This window comes from Diabrotica undecimpunctata, chromosome 6 (genome assembly GCF_040954645.1).
Source record: "Diabrotica undecimpunctata isolate CICGRU chromosome 6, icDiaUnde3, whole genome shotgun sequence".
NCBI lineage: Eukaryota > Metazoa > Arthropoda > Insecta > Coleoptera > Chrysomelidae > Diabrotica > Diabrotica undecimpunctata.
In genome coordinates this window covers 155246227-155271545 of record NC_092808.1, presented here as the reverse complement: position 1 = coordinate 155271545, position 25319 = coordinate 155246227, and the positions used below count along the sequence as shown (strand labels likewise).

Genomic DNA, 25319 nt, shown 5'->3' with positions numbered 1-25319 from the left:
TATGTAAACTATTTATTTTGACATAAGTGTCTACTTGAAATTCTTTTAACTTTTCAATAAAAATAAAAATAGAAGGATGTGTTGAATAAAAAGAAGAATTAAATCTCGAATAAAAGAATTCACAGGCATTTGTAGTCCTCGCAATAGACGGATTCTGATTAGACCATATGTGTGGTGGAAATAGAGCGCTATCGAAAATGTAATTTTCCAGTAAATAATCTGCATATATATCAAGTGTTGCGTTTATAGGTTTATATGACATTAAATCATAAAGAAAGCATTCTTCAACTTCTGTTGGATTTAAATAAGTTAAACCAAACGTATGCCTTAACCATTTTTCAATTTCTGAATTTGTATCCTTGTATTCTTGTACCAAACCCAAAGATTGAATTTTTTTAAACCAGTTTTGGTGTAAGTGAAAACGGCATCCACTAATTTTTGCATTGGGCCACATATACAATAAAGCACAGTGAATTGCTTTTTCAAAGTCCACAAATATTTCAGTTGGCTCTAATGATAATTGAAATGTTTCAAAAATCTTAGACCTTAATGAAGAAAATAAATTTTTGTATGTCATTGACAATTTGTCTTTTAACAAAGAGTATGCTAAAGGAACATAATGTCCATTTTCCAAGCCATGTATAGTAAATAATTGTAGAAAATATTTGGTACTGTATGAAAATGTACCATCCATATACAAAGTTTTTAATTTACACAACAAACGAATATTTGTCTCGCATGAAAATACAATTACATTTAATTCAGGATGATTTAAAAACAAAAAACTTTCATTGCGACAGGTTTTAGGAGAATAATTACTAACCGCGTTATGGATTTCTGATATGCTTCTTGGTAACGGACCTGGTAACAGTTTACGACGACAGTTGTAAATGTTCTTTCTTATGCTAGCTATGTCAGGAACCGTCAGCAAATTGGCATCACACTCAGCAACAGCAGTTCTTGTAATTTTGGCAGGCTTTTCCGATATGTCCTCTTGACAAATTAAACTATTTAAATTGACAAAATGTTCTAGTTTATTCCAAAGTATCTTTTAACAAAAATTAAAAGTGATATTTTAGTACTTTGTATATCTACTTTCAATATAAATTATCCCTAGCACGGTAGTATTTGCAACATTATGCAAGAATACTATTTATTAAAAAAATGTAAAAAAATATGCAAAACTATAAACAACGGGTTATTGACATATATATTTATTTTATTCCTAAAATTTATCAAAGTGTTAAACATTATGTAGAACACCAGTGCAGTTTACCATGCATTTTACTACAACGAAAAGTTTTCTGCGAATTTCGTTAATCTTTTAGATGTCTAAGTTGGTTGAATGTACAGTAATCCATTAACCGGACATACTAGGTTTTGTTTAAAAGTTGAAATGTCCTGTATATTTGTTTTTGTGAGTGCCTTGATTCCATTTGTTCCATACTGTTCGTTGGACCTTTATTATTTTACGTTTGACATGTGATATAAAAGTTTTTGGTGGATAGTAATTTCAGTGGAGTATTAATTAGGTCAAGTTGATACTCTTATTTAAACAGAGATTCCAAAATGCACTTTCGTCAGCAAAAATTTATTCAGGAGGTAATGCTGGTTCAGAACGGAATCCAGTAGTAGCTGGCTTTTGAATAAAACTTATATTAACCCTTTCGATACTGTTGCCGTAAAAGTGCGATTTTCATTTGCAGCTTTGATGAGCGAGCGCCGTACTATTACGCAAATTAATCTCCATCGTTCAAGTTCTGTCACCGTACATTTTTAAGTATTTACATCTTTGGAGAGCTATAATCGTAAGAGTACGTTCTACATTGTCCATCTTGCTTACTAGTATCGTCCATGTACGTTACGATCCGCAAATACACCAAACTGATGCCGTACATACACGGCAGCACATCACTCATCCTAGCGCCGTATTTTCTGAATACTGTTTTTTGAAGTTTTACGAAAAACAATTCCACTACTTCGATAAAACGAATATAAACAAATTGCCGACAAAGGAAAAACGATTCAACCACTTCAATATAAATAATATAAACTACTGAGTGACCGTCTCGATCGCGAAGTGCAAAATTTTCCCCGCGCCGTATATGAGCAACGCGCAACCGATACTTGGCCAGTAGCGAAAGGGTTAATAAAGAATTCTGTGGGTCGACATATGTATATATATTTAATATTGTTCTGAAGCTATTTTCTTGTGCCATGTTAAAGTAATTACTATTTAAATGGGATTTAAATTTTGTCAGCAAAAATTTATTCAGGAGGTAATAATATAATATATAATCATACATCGCAAGAATAACGTGGGATTACTTGGACGAAGTTGGGATTCGTTTATTACCATGGCCCCCAAGGAGTGCAGCCTTAAATCCAATAGAGCATGCATGGGATATTCTGGGACGACGTATTCGACGTAACCATGGTGAGTTTGAAACCATGATTGATTTGACCATGAAGCAGTTCGTAACGAATAGGAGCAAATCCCTCAAGCAGACTTTGCTGACTTAAACCAAAGTATCATCATCATCAGTTGGCGCTACAGCCCTTCGTGAGCCTTGGCCTGCTTTAAAACATTCTTCCTCCTTCCCTATCGAGTGTCTGTCTTCTCCAGCCCCTCACTCCAATCTTCCTCAGATCTTCCCGTACATCGTAAAGATATCTGAGTTTAGGTCGCCCCCTTCTTCTTCTTCCGACCGGCCTGTTTAGCATAGTTATTTTAGTGGGATCACTCTCATCCATCCGCATAACGTGATGAAACCAAAGTATTCCTAGTCGAATAAGAGATTTAATAAGTGGATTTAATTCTGGTTTATTCTCATTTTCATAGGATATATATTTGTTAACGATAAGTGTTTAAATTTTAAGTTATTTTTAAAAATCATACATCAAAGAATATATAGACCTTGCAGCCGTACACAGGGTACGAGAGAGGCTCTATTTAGCATACAAGTGCCAGTTCAACGATATAGAGATGTGAATTGCGATATTTATGCATGCTTCATTGATTACCATAAAGCATTTAATGCAATAAAACACGACCAGCTGATGGAGATATTAACAAATATTTGAATAAACACCTGTGATCTAAGAATTATTAGCAATCTTTACTGGAATTAAACATCGTCTATCCGTACAAGAGCAGGGAACAGTGGCACACCGAGGGGGGGAGGGGTTTGGAGGTTAACCCCCCCCCCAGGACCCTATTCAGTCACTGTTACTTACACATGTTAAGGACTCAAAATGGAGGTAACATCATAAAAAAAATGGTGACCAACCAAACCCCCCCCCCCAGAGGCAAATTCTAGGTGCGCTACTGGCAGGGAAATCCGATGACATCAAAAACAAACGTGAGGTCCTACACAAATGTATACCCTTGCTGTTCAACATATACTCTGAGGAAATATTTCAAGAATCAGTAGAGGATGTTGAAGCCGGAATTCGAATTAACTGAGAATGTATCAATAACATCAAATAAGCGGATGACACGGTGCTATTCGCTTACACGTATGAAGCCCTCCAGGAGTTAATGCATAGAATCACAGTGAGTCAGAGATATGGACTTTCACTGAACATTAAGAAAACAAAATGTATGATGATCTCTAGGAAGGAAAATCAAATTGAAAGAATCAGTGTGAATGGTCAACCAACAAAAAGAGCAAAAACATACACCTACCTTGGTACGAACGTCAATAAATTGGAACCATTCCCTAGAAATAAAATGTAGAATAAAGAAAGCAAGATCTGCATTTCAAAAAATGGCTAAGCTATTCAAATACCATGATTAATCAGTACCCATAAAAATCAGGCTACTAAGATGTTATATCTTTCCTATACTGTTGTATAAAGGTGAGTCGTGAACTCTCACAGACGCTACCTGTAAAAAAATTGAGGCTTTCGAAATGTGGCTTTATCTTAGAATCCTGAAGATATCCTATACCGACCACGTTAGTAACCAGGACGTTTTATTAAGGATGCAAAAAGAAAAAGAGTTGTTAACCACAATAAAAACAGCCAAAATTGAATAACTCGGTAACATCATCAGAAACAGCGAAAGATATGGGTTGTTGCAATTAATTCTTCTTCTTCCTATGCCGTCCATATTAACGGAGGTTGGCGACCACATTTTTAAAAGTTTTTTTGTCTTTTGCAACGTGGAATAATTCGTCTACAGTCATGTTTGTCCAGTCTCGAATATTTCGCAGCCATGACTTCCTCTTTCTACCTATTTCCTTTTTGCCATCGACTCTACCCTGCATGATGACCTGCAAAAGACTATATTTATCATTTCTTAGTATGTGTCCAAGGTATGCAGTCTTGTGTACTTTTATTGTTCTCAACAATTTTTTTTTCTCTACCCATCCTTTTCAGCACTTCTTCATTGGTGACCCTGGCAGTCCATGGATTCTCAACATTCTCCTGTATATCCAAAGTTCAAAGGCTTCAAGCTTCTTAATTATTTGCGCTTTTAATGTCCATGTTTCTACCCCGTACAATAGTTGCGACCAGACGTAACATTCAACAAACCTCAGTCTCAGCGCAGTATTCAGATTTTTGTCACAGAACAATTGCTTGAATTTTAAGAACGCTGCCCTTGCCATTTCTATTCGTACCCTGATCTCTTGGTCTGGATCTAATTCTGTGTTAGATATTTAAATTTTGTCACTCTGCCTATTTGCTGTCCACCAAGAGTTAGTTGTTCATTATTTATTGGACTCCTTGATACTATCATAAATTTGGTCTTATCTGTGTTGATGTCAAGTCCCATTTGAATGCATTCACTATTTATTGCATCTAGTAAAGTTTCTAGTTCTTCTACACTCTCAGTCATAATTACCGTGTCATCTGCAAATCTCGTGGTGTTTATGATTTCTATACCAATTCTTATTCCCTCTTTTCTTTCCAATAAGGCTTTTCTGAATATGACCTGTGAGTACACGTTGAAAAGCGTCGGAGACAAGACGCATCCTTGCCTAACTTGCAATTAATTATTCAAGGAAAAGTAGAAGGAAAACAAGAACTGGGAAGGCGAAGAATTTCCTACATGAAAAATCTACGTACGTGGTTCAACACAACAACCACAAATCTTTTCAGAGTAGCAGCATTTTTACTTCGTTCTAACTGTAGGTATCCACTAAAAATTTCCTTATTCTGTATAATACTAGAAAAATATCAAATATTATAACTGTTTTTACTCAAATCGTTAAAAGATGGAATAATACAATTTCTAATTTTGATCCAATTTTAGTTATTTCTAACATACATTCTAGTTACATTTTGCTCTTTAATTAATCGCAAAATCATCCCTTGTAATGATGCCTTGGAGAGTTGTAATTTGTACAAAAATAAAGTGAAATAATTTTATACACCTTCAATATTTTATAAACGACAGTCTCTTTGATAAATCTACCTAGGTTTTGATTTTGATTTTTTGTATCTGCAGAAAAATATTACTAAAGAAAATCATCTATACTAGAATTTGAAATGAAATAATAAACAAGTTTTATTACCTAGCAAGCCTGATGAATTGTTTAGAAGAAGACTTACAATTGGATTTATTATATTTTGGACGACCGAGTATGAGCTCTATGAGGTCACCGATTAAGGTTACTTAATCTTGGAGGGCTATTGGTGAAGTAACCTTAACCCTTTCATGAACATGAACAAAATATACTTAAGTACTACGATAAAAATTTTTATCAAAAGTTAATTTTAGGTGTACGTTTTCACAACTTTTCACTTATTTAACTTTTTATTTAGGTCTTTATTAGGTACAATTATTTGTAGAGTTTCATCACCAAAAATCTTCAAAAAATAAGTTATTTCTCTGTCGTGTTTTGACAACTGAAAACAGCGTTCCAGAGTTTCACGAAAGTCAATCTGTTTACTAAAAATTTAATCAGTTTCCTGACTCCGTATATGTTCTGTATTGTTATTCTCCTCTTGGGTTTGAACAACATCTTCTGGAGGTAAATTAGACAGTACAATTTCATTTGCCATATTGCCACTACATGCGCAACAGTTTCTATTATTTTCAGAGATTGCAGTGCAGTTCAGAAATTCTATTTCCTATTCGGCGTCATTCTCACAGTCTTGATAGAAAATGATTTCCTTGTCAGGTAAGGTACACAAGTAGTTTATCATCATCAACCTGTAGGTATGCTACATCGCCAATTCCACCAGCTTATAATGCACATTTGGTTAGAAGATAGGATACCAGCACGATGGAAGGAAAACATAATAGTGCCCATCCACAAAAAAGGTGACAAAATAAAATGCGCAAATTATAGAGGAATTTCACTCCTAAACACGGCATATAAAACCCTCTCAAACATCATTCTTAGTAGACTAATCCCTTATGCTGAAAATGTTCTAGGCGAATATCAAGCCGGTTTTACAGATCAACTATTCTTCACGCTGAGACAACTTCTAGAAAAGTGACAGGAGTATAACAGACCCATACACAATCTTTTCATAGACTTTCGACAGGCATATGATGGCGTAGAAAGAAGCCAAGTATGGAATGCCATGGCGGAATTCTCAATACCAAAGAAACCCATTCGGATGACCAAAGTCTGTATGGAGGGTGGAATATCTAAAGTACGTGTAAATAATAAACTGTCTGGCAGCTTTGAAATCAACAGTAGACACAAACAGGGTGATGAGTTATCTCCACTATTTTTTAACCTTGTATTAGAGAAAGCCATGAGGTCGGCCGCAATAAAAACAGAATTGTTATCGGTTCAAGGTCCCAAGCTATTACTCGCATATGCAGATGACATATATCTCGTTGGAGACTCCATCCTATCCACGAAAGACATCTTCAATAAGGTGGAAGGAGCAACAAGTGAAGTAGGGCTGAAGATTAATGAAGAGAAGACGAAATATATGATAGAATATGATGATATGAAATAAGAGACAGAATAGGACAAAATGTGACGGTCAACACCTTCAATTTCGAAAGAGTACAACGTTTTAAGTATCTTTGTTACGTTTTTTCTGTCTTACTGTATGGCTGTGAAAGTTGGACAATGGACTCCGAAGTAGAAAAAAGAATAGATGCCTTTGAGATGTATATATACAGACGAATGTTGAGGATTCCATGGGTACAAAGAGTTACTAATGTTGAGGTACTTCGTCGCATGTGTAAACAAAAAGAATTACTAAGAATAATCAAAGAGAAGAAAATGCAATACTTGGGTCATGTGCTGAGAGGCGAAAGATATGAATTACTTCAAGTTATACTGGAAGGAAAAGTACAGGGCAAAAGATCAGTAGGAAGACGCCAGAACTCGTGGCTGAAAGACCTGAGGAGATGGTTCGACCGCTCATCCGCAGAGATCTTTCGCGCAGCAGTTTCCAGAACTACAATTGCCATTTGGATCGCCAACCTTCGAAAGGAGACGGCGCAATGAGAAGAAGAAGGGGGCCGTAATCACAGCTGACAACGATGTTACTGAAGAAATAAAAGGCAGAATCCAATCTGCAAACCGCTGTCTATTCGCACTAAATAAGCTTATAAAATCAAAAAATCTTACAAGAAGTTCAAAGATCAAAATCTATAAATCCATCGTCAAACCTGTAATAACATATGGATGCGAAACGTGGACCATGACCAAAGCAAACGAAGAAACGCTCAGACGCTTTGATCGAAAATGACATCACCACAAACCAGTATAAGATCAGAACCAATATCGAATTAAAAGCACTCTACAATGACGCCGATATTGTCCAAGAAATTAAATCACAGCGACTAAGATGGGCAGGCCACGTGCACAGACTGTAAAACTGATTTGGGAGGAGATTCCCACAGGCAAAAGACCACTCGGGCGTCCCAGAATGCGATATAGAGATAACATCCAAGCAGATCTCCGGAAAATGAACATTCCATTTGACCCTAGGTTGATGGAAGACCGAACAAATTGGAAGAAAGTTGTACAGTCAGCTAAGACCCACGCAGGGTTGTAGCGCTACGTGATGATGATGGTGAAACCTGTATGCGTCCACTGCTGGACATAGGTCTCCCTCAGCTCTTTCCATTTGTCTTTGTCTTGTGCGGCTTGCGTCCAGTTGCCGCTAACACTCTTCAGGTCGTCAGTCCATCTGGTTGGTGGGCGTCCTCTGCTCCGTAGTACTTCTTGTCTTGGTCTCCAGTGGACTATACGTTTTGTCCATCGGTTGTCTAATAATCTGGCGATGTGTTCTGCCCAATTCCAACTTTAGCGACCCAATTTTTCGACAGAGTCTGTTGCTTTTGTTCTACAACGTATTTCTTCGTTTGGAATTCGGACTTTTAGAGAGACACCCAACATATAGCGCTCCATAGACCTCTGAATTTCGCTCCTTTTCTATTCACTACATTTTTTGTAAGTGTTAATGATTCTGCTCCATAAGTGAGTACAGGTAACACACATTGGTCAAAGATTTTCCTTTTGAGACATATGAGTAGTTTATAGCAGTCTCCATATTACGTTAAGAATTATTCAAATTCAACATAACTGCAAGAAATTTGCTGATTAGTTAATGACATAAACAGTTACAGTGAAAAATATATTTTCCGCTAAAAAATTACACATGATTTTATTGGGTAGTGGGAAATATGTTTCCCATATATATTCCAATACAAAACTTCTCAAAATAACTAAATTGATTGTTAAATAAATAATTATAAAAGATAACCGTTATATCACATAATGTATACAAAATAAACCTTATTTCCTATCTTATTTCTATTCTACGAATTTAAATCTCACAAAACTACACAAAATAGACAGCAAATTGATAAAAAAAATCCCAACTGTTACTTAAATGTTAATTGTCATCTGTGCAGATTCCATCTCTAACCATGTAGTGTAATGCAGAACACTTTAACAATATTTGCTAAGATGACAGCGCTGATCATCATCATCATCAGTGGTGCTACAGCTCTAGTTGAGCCTTGACCTTCCCCAGTCTATTTCTCCAGTCGTTTCTGTTCATCGCCAACCGTTGCCAATTTGCCGCGCCGATTTTCCTTGCGTCCTCGTCCACACCGTCCCTCCATCTCAGTCGTGGTCTGCCTCTACTCCTATTTCCCACTGGGACCGATAATAGAGTTCATCTGGGTGGGTAATTTTCATTTGCTCTTGACACATGTCCAGATATTACATCTCTACCATTTACTATTTTTTTATACTTCTCGTACAATTCGAAATTATATCGCCTTCTCCAAATAACATTCTCACAGAATGCGCCCATTATTCTTCTTAGTATCTTCCTTTCGAATACGAGCAGAAGATTTGCGTCTGTTTTGGAGATGGTCCATGTTTCTGACCCATATGTCAGCACTGGTAGGATGAGTGTTCTATATATTATTAGTTTGGTTTTTTGGCTAAAATTTCTGTTTTTTAGCTGCTTGCTTAGTCCAAAATAACATTTGTTTGCTAGCAGTACACTCCGTTTTACTTCTTCAGATGTGTCATTATCGTTTGTTATGAGAGAACCCAAATATGTAAACTTATTTACTACCTCAAAATTATATTGGTCTATACTGAAGTTTTCTTCGGCGTTTCTAGCTCTATCTCTGTTATTTGGAATAGATGCTAACATTTTGGTTTTTTCCTCGTTTATTTTAAGGCCCATATTTTGTGCGGCTGTCAAGAAGGTGGAAGTCATCTCTTTAAGTCCTCGTGTAGTACGTGCGATCAAATCCAGATCGTCAGCGTAAGCCATAATCTGCGTTGATTTATTAAAGATTGTTCCCCTATTGTGTAACTCGGCATCTCTTATAGTCTTTTCTAACGCTATATTAAAGAGAAGGCACGCCAGCGCGTCTCCCTGCCTTAACCCTGCATATGTTTCAAACGCTTGTGACATATCGCCTTGTATTTGCACTCTGCAGATCACTTTACTCATAGTTGTTTTTACGAGCCTTATTAATTTATGGGGAATGTTACAGCGCTGATACTGTTTGTAAATTTCAATTCCAATAAAATAATAAAACATTGCCCATAAAACAAATATTTGTTGGTGGGAATTGATTTTCCCACCACCTATTAAAGGGTTCAAACGTAAGAGTACTGTACAAATGAGCATATTTTAGTTTGCTAGGGAATTAAACCTTGAGGGCTAAAAATTATCCCTAAAGTTCTCTCCCTTGAAAACAAAATTGATCTGTCTTTCTAATTAGTCGTGTTATTTACGCGAATAATGACATTAACGATGGCAACTAAAACAACTTACCAAGCTATTTAGGCATATTACAAGGGAATGTTTTGGTTTTATGTAAATCTTTATTTTTGTAACCACATATCATAATTCAATCACAATTATTATCCCATTGTATATTTTAAAACTTGCCATTTCTTATTAAAACATAAGTCACGTACCGCACAATAATGTCGGTAGAGCAGTCTGTGTACATAATCCCCGTAGATAAACAAAAATATCAATGTTAACAATATAAATGTGTCTTATCTCTAATTTGGAGTACAATCAGTATTTCCTTAGGTGTCCTTATATATAGAACATATTAATATGATAGACGAAGATTTATGATAAAAAGGGCCTTTCAGCATTTACTCGGTAAATGGTCTAAAATATTGTGACGTGTAAACCTGATGATGACTTATATATTTATGGCTAATCACTTTGATTTAAACATAAAGAAATGAGAATATTGGAACATTATGATATTACAATTTTTTTCTTATGTCTTGGCAAAATCAATTAGCTGGCTTTTCTTTAATTAAATCGAATAAATTAGTTTTTGGTCGACCGTATCCGTTAAATATAGAGCTGGTTATAATGAGTAACTGAAAAGTCCGTTGATAAAAGTTCAACCATAAGCGTTCACCAATAAAATTTCACCGACAATCTCATCGACAAAATCCTAGCGAAAAAATGTGACGAGAAAAATTAAAAGTAAAGTTAAAAGTCAAATACCTAGACTGCGCGTTTCAATCTAAAACCGTTCCCCCAGTACGACAGAGAAAAAAGATGCGAGCAGTTTTTGCATCTCTTTCTAATGCGCTGGGTTTATTCACCACGTGACCTTCCCACTCCCAAACAATCTCCAAACACAAGTGGGATAGTTACTTAACTATAACTTTATGTTTGACGTAACGAAGGAAGGTACGACGTGATATTGTCTTTGCTTTTAAACCTGGATAATCGGGCTCGGGGCTCAAATATTTTACTGATTTTTTTTTATAAATTTACAAAAATTATATACAGTACATTATTATACTTAATTCATAAAGTAATTTTTCAGCTTACAAGAATATGAGAATCCTAATATTCCTCAGATAACAGTATTTTATACTAATTATTATTTTTACTTTAATTGTTAAAAGAAATTAGTATTAAATAATAATACATTTTTAGTAAAGTAGACTCATACATGCATTGAAACACATACACCTAGATAGCAAGGATATTAATTTATTCAAAAATCTCTACTAGAATCAAATAGTACAAGTAACGCGAGAATGCTATTAAACATAACGAAATTGTATGTACAAAATAAACACGCAGTTTTACCTTGTTTACTTAATATTGTAATTTTTTTAGGTTGTCAGGAATTTCATTTAGGCGACACAATGAATCGGAGCATTTGTTAAATCAATGTAATTATAAAGAACTAATAAAAATATTTAAGAAATACGATTTGGAATTTTCTAATTGATTTTCTGATTTAAAGACATTTAGCGGCGTATCTAAAACAATCGAGAATGAATTAAAAGAATCAATTAGTTACATTTTAAATAACGTTATTGAATCTGAGATTCAGGAAACCATTTGCTTTACGCTAGAAGGAGATGAAACTACTGATATATCATGTCATTCACAATAATTGTATCAATTTATTGTTGTTCGATACGCGTTACGTGGTAATATTTTTTATGAGAGGTTTTTAGGTTTTACTGAATTAAGTAAGAGCCATAAGGCAGAATATATTTTTGGTGTTTTAAAGGACAGATTAAAATTTTTTGATATCGAAAATAAATTGGTAGAGCAAACTTATGACGGCGCTACTGTGATAAACTATTGCAAGGCAAGCTTTATTTACTCACTGTCATGCGCATAGAATGAATTTAGTTTTGCAGGATACGCGTAAAAAATTAAAGAATATCTTTTTTTGCCAGTTTAAGCGGAATTGCTTCAAGCTCGCCTAAGCAGACAAGCAGACGAATGTTTTACAACAATTTGTTTCGAAAAAAAATGCCAACAGTTTGTCAGACGCGATGGAATTTTAAATCTCGGTTAGTTTTCACTGTAGCAAATTTTCGTGAATAGCTTTTGGAAGTTTTTGATTTTATTATTAAAGGCGACGATTTTGAAAGTGGTGATATCTCGTTACGTGAAGCAGTTAGTTTGAAAACTTTATTAAATGATTACTCTTTTAATATTCTTTTAAATATTTCTAGGAAAGTGTTTATCCAAACCGATTTGATATTCAATGTTGTTCAGAATCAGTCAACTAACATTATTTATTTCAAAAATTAAATAACAAAACTGGTGCAAAATCTCAGAGATTTTCGTAATGATAGTAATTTCCAATATATACGCAGTGACGTTTTGACCCCCCAAAAAAAGAGAAAGGCACAACACAGACACAGATCAAAAACGAGTATATTTTGAAATTTTGGATACTATGATTATACAAATAGATACTCCTTTTTCAAATTTTGAAGATTTGCAAATTATTGACCTCTTAGACGATTAAAAATTTAGAAGTTGCGCCAAAGAATTTCCAAAATATATATTAGACAAGTTAATTAAAAAATGTCCATCATTCTTTAATAAAATAAAATTAGAAAATTTGAAACTCATCAATTGGTAAGAAAAACAAAAACAGATTACTGGGAAAGATTCACAAAAGGACTAGAGATGGATTTCTATGGATAACAGAAAGAAACAAGTATGGCGCTTCATAAGACAACAAAGAAGCGAAATGAAAGAACTAGTTGAAATAGAACACATACAAGAGGATACATGGGTGGCCTTCCTGAAAGAAATGTTTAAAAAACAAAACGAAGAACCTTTATCATAAACGCCAAATATAATAACTGAGGAAACGACCGAAATCACCCAAAACGATGTGAAAGAAGGAATAAACAAATTAAAAAACAGAAAACCACTAGGAGAAGATCAAATACCAAATGAACTCTTAAAATATGGAAGTGATCTTCTTGTACCACAACTGCAACTTTTTATTAATAAAATAATCACCACGAACAGTATACCAGAGGAATGGAGGAGAGCGATCATGGTGATGTTCTTTAAAAAATGAGATAAGAAAGACCCCAATAATTATCGAGCAATAAATCTATTAAATACAACACTCAAATTGACAACAAGAATAATAGCGACAAAAATAAACGAACAAATATCTCTGCAAGAGGAACAGCAAGGATTTCGGACAGGAAGATCATGCACGGATGCAGTTTTTGTACTAAGACAAATAAAAGAAAAGTCGCTGGAATACAACAAACCAGCATATGTGTCTGATAGATTTGAAAAAAGCGTTTGATAGAGTGAGAATTCGGGACGCGATATATTTATTATATGAAAAGGGAATATCACTGGATTTAGTAAAAACCATTGAGAATATATATAAAGATAACATAGCTATGGTAAGATGTAAAGGAAAACTATCGCAACCTATCAAATATGAAACTGGCATTAGACAAGGAGATTCGCTGAGCGATTAATATTTAATATGATAATGGATGAAATCATAAAGAAAGGTAAAAAAAGAAGAGGATATAGAATGGAAGAAAAGGAAATAAGGATAATATGCTAGGCCGACGACGCCATAATAACAGCCGAAAATGAAGATGACCTACAAAGATTAATTAAAGAATTCGAAGATACGGCGCTCATATACAACATGGAGATCTCAACAGAGAAAACTAAAACGATAGTGATATCAGCGGAACCGAGACGATGTAAACTAGTCGTAAATAACAAAATAATAGAGCAAGTGATGGAAACTGAATACTTGGGAATAAAACTGTCAAGCTACGGAAAAGTGGAAGAAGTACAAAAACAAGTGAACATGGCAAACAGAGCAGCAGGATGTCTCAACAACACAATCTGGAGAAACAAATACCTCACAACGGAAACGAAAACCAGGATATATAAATCAACAATAAGACCGATAATAACGTACACAGTGAAAATAAGAGCAGATACGGCAAAAACACAAAGACTACTAAAAATAACAGAAATGAAAGTCTTACGAAAAATAACAAACCAAACTCTAAGGGACAGAGTAAGAAGTGAGGAAATACGAGCGAGATGTGGTATCGAGTATCGAATGGCATTTGCCACGCAGTGATATCTTATATAAAAGATTAATAACTCTTTTAGGTTTCAAAAAGACATGTAAAGGATTTTTAAAGCGAGGAAGAGTAGAAAAATATCTATATTTTAAAAATATTAAAACTGAAACTAGAATATAGAAAAAAAAATGTATTTCAGATGTTTTAATGGATGATTTTTTATCAAAAATGTACAGTAATTATTATTATTACAAATTCTGACCAATGATCTTGCTTGTAACCAAACTATTTTTAATGAAATTTTAGTCAACAAATTGCATTTGGTGAACTATACTCGATAAATCGAACTAGATAAATTTTTAGTACACTGCATTAAACAATATAAAATTGCAAGCATTCTTTTTAGTTATTCTTTGTTCAAATCAAAGTGATTATATCCTCTCTATTAACTAAGATCCATAAAATGTAATAAACTTTAAAAAGAACTTTTTAACACAAATCTTTTAAAGACCCACAAAAAAATTTCTTTTTAAAGAAACTTAATTAGATTTGTAACATGTACGGTCCGTTCTTTTTAAAGTAATTATTTTTCAAAGTTCCAATTAAAACGAACGAACTGAAATTTTAAATTAATACACATACATAAGATGTTATCTATAATGTTTATACCCTAGAAGTGAGCTAGAAAAATAGTGTCGTTGAATATAAATTTGTTTCTTCAGTGAGTATTGCGGATATTAAGGAAATGAGATTTATACGTTTGTGGGTTGGATATGTATAAAATCCGTGGTTTTTTGTGTAAACAAAGTCTTGACAAAAATAAATAATTAACTATGCAAAATTTGCTTAAAATTTTTTGTACAGGGCCTAATTTAACCCTAGAACACTAACCGTTCGTAAAATATACGAACCCTGATTATTTTTTTAAGATTTGGTAACCTTGCATGAATTGTAGAAGCGTAGGTATTGGAGTAGCTTCGGTACAGGGATGCCAGGTCTGGGGATTTTTCCTCAGAACTGGGGAAAATTGAGAATCTTTGGGGAAAAACTTTTTAAAATGACTAATATCTGGGGAAATCAAACTGGCTAAAATATGTTATTAAATTTAGTAAAAAATTTACTCATTTACTTTAATTTACGCGGTGACTGATTCCACATATAGGCCACACTCAATACAGTTTGGTGAATTGGCCCTACCGCGAACAATGATATTGCCTGGACTGGGGTTCCCTGACACTGTCATCTATTATGAACCACCTGTGTAGGTCTTGGGTTCCCCGACTTACAAGAAACAAATAAAATTATCAAGACTTCTTAGGACTCATGAGGCATGGCATTGTCATTTGTAATTTCCTGTAGGTAATTCTATATAATAACTCTCATACTGTCAATAATGTCAAAAACAATTACTATGCCTGTCAGTGCCACTAATAGGACTTTACAACGCTTCTCATTTGTTGCGAGTTTCTGTCATATAATCCCTGTATAATATTAATATACGCCATACTTATATGATAGAAGCTCGAAACAAACAAGAAGCGTTGAAAACTCCTATGACTGGATCATCGAGCAAAAAGACAAAAGAGGGAATGTAAAGGTAGTGGGGGCAAAAATATTGTTAGACAGGAAGTGCCACGTTGAGAGGCCAAATTAAACAAGGAAAGAGAGTCTTTCTTTGTTTAAGAAATCAAATTTAGTTGGGTTATGTTATTATTTGTCCCAACTGTCACATGAAATCTTATTTATATTGAAGTTTTTTAACAATTGTTTCACATTTTAGACTGTTATCGTTAATATTTAATTAAAACTGTCTCGTCTAAGACACATTCTGAAAACTATTTTATAGCAACTGTTAATAAGTGTCGGAAAATTTAAATTTGGCGCATTCGGATTTCCGGATATGTCCGCCATCAGAGGCCACTTTTTTGGTCGCCTTTTCATAACGATTAGATTCCCTCTTTTGTCTTTTTGCTCGATGGACTGGATATAATATCGGTAACCTACATGGCAGGCAACACACAGCTCAACACGGGTTGCATGCATAGAAGATTTGTTAAAAACTGAAATATATAAATATGGGGAATTCTGTTCAAAATCTGGCAACTTTTCAAACATAATTTGGGGAAATAAATTTTTTGGGCCTGGCAAACGCTGCTTCGGTAATCAGCTTATCAAGTGCATTCACACTTTCACAGTGTAGTTGCCTTTCTCTGTGCAGTCCCAGTCGTTAACCACAAGATCGCAGTTGCTTCGTATTTTTTACGAAAGGTTAGTGTTAACGTAAGTTTTTTTTTATCTTGGTATTATTATTTTCTTTTCTCATACAATTTAATTAAAAAACGGCTAAAAAAATTGAAACCCTTATCCCAGTTAGAATTGGAATTGGAAGCCGAAAAAATATTGATGGGTGAATTAGATGATGGTAGCCTACAATCAAGTGACGAAACTTCTAGTAATTCAGAAAGTGAAGATAGAGTGCAAAATTGTTTCATCCCGTCTGAATCGAAGTACGAGTCAGAATTTTCGAAGCAAAAACGAAGTATATGACAGTCAAAAGAATAACTGACAATGAAAATAATATCACAATAGACAACTATACTATCGAACGAGTGGATGCCTTTACATATCTCGGCACAGAAATCAATCAGAAGAACTCCGTAAGTAGCGAAATTAATGCACGTATTTCCAGCGGGAATCGTACATACTATGCTAATAAAAGATTGATGACATCGAAATTATTAGACAAAAGAACCAAAATGACTATCTACAGAACACTGATTAGACCCGTAGTAACCTATGGATGTGAAACTTGGGTAATGACGAAAAAAGATGAAGCCCAACTAAGGACATTCGAGAGAAAAATACTGAGGAAAGTATATGGCCCGGTACAAGAGGAAGATGGCACATGGAGAATCAGGAGAAACGACGAGGTTAATGAGTTAAATGAAGGTTATGACATTGTAAGATTTGTGAAAAGTCAAAGACTGTCATGGCTGGGACATGTGCAGAGACAAAGCGATGCAAAAACAACTAAGAAAATGTTACAATGGAAGCCCATAGGAAGGCGAAAAAAAGGAAGGCCCAGAACGAGATGGTTAGATGACGTGGAAGACGACCTGAAAACAATGAACATAAGACAATGGAGAAGAAGGGCACAAGAGAGATCTGAATGGAAGGACATAGCCAGACAGGCAAAGACCCATCCAGGGTTATGATGCCAAAAGAAGAAGAAGAAGAAGACTACAATCAAGTGACGAAACTTCTAGTAATTCAGAAAGTGAAGATAGAGTGCAAAATAGTTTCATCCCGTCTGAATCGAAGTACGAGCCAGAATTTTCTGTTGATGAAAGCAGTGCGCAATGCACAACATTACACTACATTTCACTTTATCGCATAACACAAAATTGGATAAAAACAAAAAATAATCGGGCACCAAATGGAGAGACAATATAGTTTTTGCCATTTTAGTAAATGGAGATTGGAAACACTGATGCGCACAATTATCCAACGTGCACCATTAGCCGACTCTCCCCTATATTATAAAGAACATGTGCAAAAAACCACAGATTATTGGCTCTATTATGTATGTTTGTGAGTAATAAGAAAGGTATTAAATTTCTATTTACGCTGCTAATGATAATGTATGCACTGAAGGAGCAAAATTGACCATAAATTATAGACATTACATCAATCAATGTTAGTCTTTTAACAAAAATATGAACTTTGCTGGTCAAAGTTTATGTATAGTACATGTTTGTAAATAAATTATTTGGACCATATGTTATTTAGTAGAATAAAAAGACAATGTACTTATATCGACAATCCCCGAGGTTTAAAATGTATTTTGTTAAATATAAAAAAACTTTAAAGCTACATTCTAAAATATACTTGTATATACGAAGTTCACGTCGTTTGTGGTCTATAGAAGGTCATTTTCTTTTATTTCATTGAGTATTGGTATTGTAAAACGAAATAAAACTAACGGTTTCATTTATTTAAACTTTTATTTATTTATACAATATTGCTTTACTTAATTTCAAAATACCTTTGCAATAATACTCGAAATAATGCAGATGAACAGTCCAATATGTGCCAATACTCTCGAAGCAGGTGATTCATTGGAGTGGCAAAAGTTGTTTAGAAGCCGCTTCAGGTCCGGCTTCGCTACAATGTTAATACACCTTATACAGAAAACACACACAATGAAGTGTACAAGTTTTTTTATAAAATTTTATTTTTACATATTTTTAAATATATTTTGTAGTTCATTACAATTTTTTTAACGAAAAAGTATAATTTTTCTTCTAAAACTAAAATAGAAAAAGACAAATTCCAACCATTAACACAATAATTGTTATTAATATATATATACGAAATCGTATCAGAGCTTCTTGTGAGTCACAAACGTTGTGCACGGATAGTATTTTTATTGTACATAATAAATGGACAATTATTATCATTGTTATTTTTCTGATTTTTAAAAAATACCCGTTGTTGATGTTGTAACGTAGTAAGGAATTTGCCAGAGGATTGGTTTCAACCCATGTTTAGTTTAGTCAATGGTTTCACAGTGTTTCAATAAAGAAAAATATGAACAAAGTTGGTTTTTGTATTATTTATTAACCAATAGTTTGCTGTGTACCCTTGTAATATCTTAGAAAAGTAGAATGAAGAAGACTAACCAATAGAATGAATGTGAATAAATCATAAGTCTCTAGGAAGGTAAAGTACTTTTACTCCCTAGGGAGTTTTTTTTTCTTTGTTTTGTAGGCTCATCTCATTTTCGGAATTTCAGGATTTTCAGGTGTGACGAGCTCGTTAAAATGATCACTACAGATGTTAAAGATAAAGGTTCAATTTTAATAGTAACTATACCAAATACTAAAACATATATGTAGTCAACGTTTGTAATCAATGCTTCACCAGGGAATAGCCGTGATTATATTGACATTTTTCTAGGAAGTATATATGGTTAATGAGAAACGGCACTAAATACATATTACCGAAAATAAACCTTCAAGGCAAAGTATGCGGAAAGCAAGGAATTGAGAGAAAAAGATTATAGTGGTTAAAAAACCTGAGGAAATGATTCTCCACAACAACAACTAATCTATTTAAAGCATCAGTTAATAAAATAATTATAGCCAGAATGATCGCCAATATTCGAAACGAATGGGCACCGAAAGAAGATACATTTTTCTTTGTGTACATTCCATTTTCTTGTCCTTTTGTTTTTGGTTTGATTTTTATTGTCAGTTTCAGCTTCATTGGTAAATTGTTCACTTTCATCATTGTCATCGGCAGACACCACATAGGTATTCAGATCCACTGTCTTCAAATGGTTCGGTTTCTTCAGAATTTAAAATTATGGCATGACCATTAATATTATTCAAACTCTGAGATAAAGATTTTAAATCACGGCTTTTATCAGCGCAATTATTATCATTAAGTGATGCCTAAATATCTTGTACCAACGTATTTATTACGAGCAAGATAACTTTATATTAAAAATATAAAACAGTACGCTTAGTTAGTAAACAGTTACCCTGTTTACCTCTTGGCAAATTTTAGTCTGTTTTTATCAAGCTTAGGATATTATTTTCCTCCTAAATTAATTATGCAAACTGTGTAATAAGAATAGTTATTATCTTCTTGATACCACAACACCTAAATTGACAGTTACCACTCAAGTCATGAAATAGTTTCTGGAAGTCACACAAAATTAAACTCCAAAACCTTGTTTTATTAACGGTTAGTTTTGCAAAGTTCTTGTATATATCACTAGTACCATTAAATTTAAATATTAACTTACAAGCTTTCATAGTTTAAAATATATGTAAAAGTATAAAAGTCACAATGAACTAAAAATCAACTTAAAGAGATTTTGCAGTTTAACCGTCGATGTTACTTTTTCCTTAAGCAATACGTCCTTGGCTTAGTGTATTTTCTTCCTCTATCTTTCAATTGTCATGATTTAGTTTTGAGCCCGACATTGCCAACCGCTGATGCCAAGTTTTTAGCTTTAAGTCTTTTGATTTTGGGCAACAATATTTGACTTCATGCACACTGGAGCCTTCTTACCTACCTCACAAATTCCTAGTAGAAACCATACCAATAAATATGGACGTTCTATTTAAAAATATGGAGCGCCTATATTCGTTGATCAGTGATCATACTCTAGATTCTTTGATTACGAAGTGTCAAGTTAGTTATTTTTTTAAGTATTTACGTTTATGCTAATCTTGTCATTTTTATAAATTTTTGTTGTTTGTAAATTGTTTTCTAATTTTAGTGGTTTTAAATTTGTATGTATTCTGCACTTTTTCGTGAAAATTGTGTTGCATAACTTGTACAACACACGCGATGCACACGCGTTAGAGTTGAAAAATGAGTTGCATAAAATCAGTTACAAAAATGAGTATATGAAATAAATTACATATTTTTTGCCATATTTTCCTTTTGAATTTCGGCTGATTGGTCTTCAGTTATCTTAAGATTTCGTATTTATTAATATTTTCTTGTTTTTGAATTAGTTTTTGTATCGATAAGTTCTGCTTATTTCGTCGATTTTGTTTTTGTTTGCATACTTAACTTATCGTTGTTTTTCCGTAATTCTTTTATTTCTAGGCACTCGGTTAACGTCAGTCGTTCATCGGTCTAATATTTCGCCAGTGATCTATTGTTTTTTTCTGTTTATTAATAGTTTTAATTAATTATATAATCGTTTCCTTCATAATAGTTTTGTTTCCAGTGCTCCTGGATACTGCGTTTTTGTTCTGTTCAAAGAAATTTTTCTTTTAATCCCTTCGCAATCTCTTAGCTATTGTTTTTCTATATCGTTCATTATTTGTTATACTTTACCTGATTTCTTTTTTTTTTAATGTTGTTAATGTAAAAATTGTTTTAAGAATTGTAAGATATTGTTTTCCGATAATGCAATGAGCAGTTAACCGCCGTAACTTTGGTCTTGGTCAAGGGAAAATCCTTATTGAATTCATGAAGCGCGTACCCAACATCAAAAAGTTAAATGTTTGGATGAAAAGTCTCCAAAATAGGCTTATGGGCCAAATTTTTCGTACACGGAAATTTTACTTGATTAAGGGAGATTCCTTATTGAATTCATGAAGCAAATTCTCCACCCAGCATCAAAAAGTTGAATGTTTGGATGAACATTCTCGAAAATAGGCTTTTAGGCAAATTTTTTAAAGATGGAAACTTTACTGGTGACAAGTATTTAAATTTACTAAATGACCAAAGTACTCTTGCACTTTTCCAAATCGATGGTTTCGACATACGAGGATTCAGAGTGGCCTGCTTGTTCTTTGGACCTTAACCCGTTAGATTTTTTTCCATAACATGCTTGCAGGATTTGAGATAAAGAAATTGTTGATAAATATGAACTAATACGTGGAGAAATCTTGAAGAGTTACTCACGAATGCTATAAAAGGCTTGCACCTTGTCAGGAGATGAAATATGAGCATTTTGAACATTTGAAGTAATTTTTTTACTTATTTTCATTAGCCTTAGTCTATTAATTTACCTATGCTTCAACTGTAGAGTGATTTATTTCTTCTTTTATTAAATTTTTTCTAACAAACTTGGTACGCATGAATTATCATTAAAAAGTTCTTTTAAAAACTGCAAAAATATACAGGGTGTCTCATTTAAATTTACTTAAGTTGGAGTGAAACTAGTTCAGGTGAAACAGGAACGACACTAGTAAAAAAAGTATGGCATCAGTTACGTTATATGTCGTACTTCCATGCAATATTTCATGAATATCTTCTTCTCATGGCGCCGTCTCCTTTCGAAGGTTGGCGATCCAAATGGCAATTGTAGTTTTGGAAACTGCTGCGCGAAAGATTTCTGCGGATGAGCGGTCGAACCATCTCCTCAGGTCTTTCAGCCACGAGTTCTGGCTTCTTCCTACTGATCTTTTGTCCTGTACTTTTCCTTCCAATATAACTTGAAGTAATTCATATCTTTCGCCTCTCAACACATGACCCAAGTATTGCATTTTCCTCTTTGATTATTCTTAGTGAATATAGTCTTAATTTCAAACATATTGGTTCCATTCTGTATAATCTAATAAAATTCATAATTAAACTCTCATTAAATTATTTATTACTCTCAATAAAAGAGAAAAAACACGAAATTGCTGGTTATGATGGATTTATTTCATTCCTCTTACAATTCTGGTAAAAAACATTAAGAATCTAGAACAACTGACCGCCATTCTTCGATCAGTCGGCATTCGCATACGATGATTAACACCAAAAAAATAAGAAACAATTTAAATGCAAAGTCATACCTATTTCTAATGGCATTATTAATATAAATATTATTAACGGATAAATCATCAGATCACAAAACTCTATTATAACAGTTTTTCCAAGATGATACACCTACACCTAACAGTCAAAAAATTACGAATACACTAAACGCAAAACCGGTTTCGTTCCACTCACATTTTACCGTCAAACGTCAAATATTCAGTAATTTAATTAAAATAGTATTTAATTTCCATAAAACATCGTAGTTAATGTAAAGATTACATATCCTCATGGCAATCTTTGGCCTGATGGTGGATCTGACCAAAGCCAAAGAAGCCTCTGTAATTTCTCCCAAGCCTTCATAGATGGATTGTCTAATGAGAAAGTCCAAATACTTCCTGGACTAAATTTCTGGCAGTGGAATACTTTCGAGTCCTTTCTCAGTCTGTTTTTTGAGGTGTTTTTAACATAAATTGAGGTACCTTTTTCTTATCAGGCAAAACATATCGAGTTTTGGCTACCTTGGTTCCTTCGGCAGCTTTAAGTTTTGCTCCTTCTCACAGCTGTTATTCTGTCGCCTCAACTAACCACCTGGAACAAAGAGCTTCGAGTGTGAGGCTGGTTGCATTTCTGCTTATCTATTGGCTTGCATACAAGTGCAATTGCCAGCGCATTTGGGTACACGGTACTTTGTCTTGCTTTGGCAATTGTACAGTGTGGATTTATTTTGGGTTTATGCCTTTCTGTTAATGTTAGTTAAATACGTCTTCTTTATTTTTTTTTTGTCTCCACTTGATAGGTATTTGGCCAGCACATAGGTTTCATTATCCTTTTAAAAGCGGGGAGTCTTCTCACAGAGAATCTGGTTTTATCATATCCCCTTCGGTTTCTTTGGCAATTTGGCTGACGTAGCTAAAAGATGTTAGTAGACAGCACAAGAAAGGTTAAAACTTTTCTCGCTTAGGGACAACGGCCGAACATTACAGAAACCCAGAAATGTTACCTAGGATTGATAGTCAGAGCACCTGTATCTGGTTGTAATTGTCTTGCATCTGCAATCAGAATTTTACTTAAGCACTCCGAACTGAAACAGACTTTTTAATTAACTTTTAACTTTATATTTTCTTTATATCGCAGTAGACATTGACGTCATTTGACATATATATTGAATGTCGCCTATCCTAAATGTCATCTGTCACTGCGTGTCAATCCATCTGGTCGGTAAAGTGTTCATGTCTTTATTTACTTGTCACCCATTAGAAAATATCAGCAAATGATTTTATTTTTCAAACAAAAAACTAACATGCGCGGCCGTGTTCTAGCAACTTGGAACATTCTTTTAGAATAAACCTCAAAACTAGTAATTTCGACATTCAATAGATTGGAAGCTCTTTTTCAAGTTGTAAGTCAATATTTTAATATCATTTAAACTATTTCAACTACGTTTGACGAATGTGATATGATGTTGGTGCCATTTATAACGTGATTTAATCTATGACGAGCAACGATACTTGTTTTGCGTTATTGTAGATCAAATTGGGAGAGGGAAGTAAACATTGAACTTTTATGAACATTATATCGAGAAGGGTGTATCATTTTTATATCGGAGCAATTGGAAAACGTCTTAAATGGTTAAGATTTTATGCAAAATCGAAAGAGATATTACTTTTTACCATTAGTAGCGAAAAGTTTGAATGTTGATTCGAACTGTTGCGATTTTTTTTGTCAAGAACACAAATATTAATTGGAATGGACAAATTAGTTTAAATTATGTAGATGGTTCAAAAATATATTAGAAATTTTGTGTTCTTGAATTTCTTTGTTTTATAATTTTTTTAAGTTTTTAAAGTTTTGTATGCGTTCAAAAATCGACAATTCAATTATGTGATTTTTTGAACAATTGTTACTGTTGCTGTTGCCACTTGTAAAGGAGAGGTAATTGGATATTTCCATATTATCCCAACTGTGTCTTTGATGGTGTTGTATCCCTTCTGTAGTACAAACTAGCAATTCATTACTAAAAATATACTCTGGAATGTACATTTTTCTTTTAGTGAGATAATTACGATAGTAGTGTACCTAACAAAAGAGATGAGTCCCTATATCAATCGAGAAACCTCAAATGTGAAATAAGAACTTTTGCCCAGGTGTAAAAATATTACCAGGGCTAGTCAAAGCTAACGCCTGAACATGTACGGTTTCGATTTCAATGCATTGGAATGAAATCTTAGGTGTTATTCTTAAAACTAAGTATTCAGAGAAAGGTTTAAAAAACAAAACCTTCAATTAGTAACTATTCCTGCGAAGGTGTTTGAACCATTCTAATGGGTGACATTTTTTTTTCAGAGAAGTAGGTTTGTATTTAAAGTGTTGGAATATTTTATCTCACCCATTAGAATGGGCCTGCTCTATCACTATATTATGTCCAACAGTTCATATACGAAGCCACAAATAGCTAGGAATTGTATAATAACTACTAACTACAATAATTTTCTTAACCATGTAAGACATTTTATTCTAAAACATATTTTAAAAAAAGAATTATATAAATTTACAATTGACCACAGTCAGCTACGACAATTTTCTTGGATGTTTTTCCAGATTGAGAGCCCAAAGCCTCGATTTTCTTGACGACGTCCATTCCTTCGACTACGCTACCAAATACGACGTGCCTGTTGTCCAGCCAGGAAGTCTTGACGGTGGTGATGAAGAATTGGGATCCGTTGGTGTCTGGACCAGCATTGGCCATCGACATTACACCAGGTC

General features: G+C 33.9%; 2 protein-coding genes across 5 annotated transcripts in view; one reads left to right on the top strand and one right to left on the bottom strand.

The window, feature by feature from the left end:
- The window catches only part of kairos, a 190765-nt gene extending 165671 nt beyond the window's left edge, over window positions 1–25094 (top strand). For 2 of the 3 annotated variants that reach the window (XM_072535888.1, XM_072535887.1), the window contains exon 3: window positions 1–25094. This exon is cut by the window's left edge and continues 3753 nt beyond it. Coding sequence is in view for 1 of the 3 variants with exons in the window: in XM_072535889.1 (XP_072391990.1) it covers window positions 11563–11612 (50 nt within the window). In the remaining 2 variants the exon portion in view is untranslated. The other variant, XM_072535889.1, reaches the window with a different exon arrangement.
- Window positions 25043–25319, bottom strand: part of LOC140444177 (peptidyl-prolyl cis-trans isomerase) — a 17248-nt gene continuing 16971 nt past the window's right edge. For both annotated transcript variants that reach the window (XM_072535890.1, XM_072535891.1), the window contains one exon: window positions 25043–25319. In XM_072535890.1, the coding sequence (XP_072391991.1) occupies window positions 25105–25319 (215 nt within the window). In that variant the 3' untranslated portion in view covers window positions 25043–25104.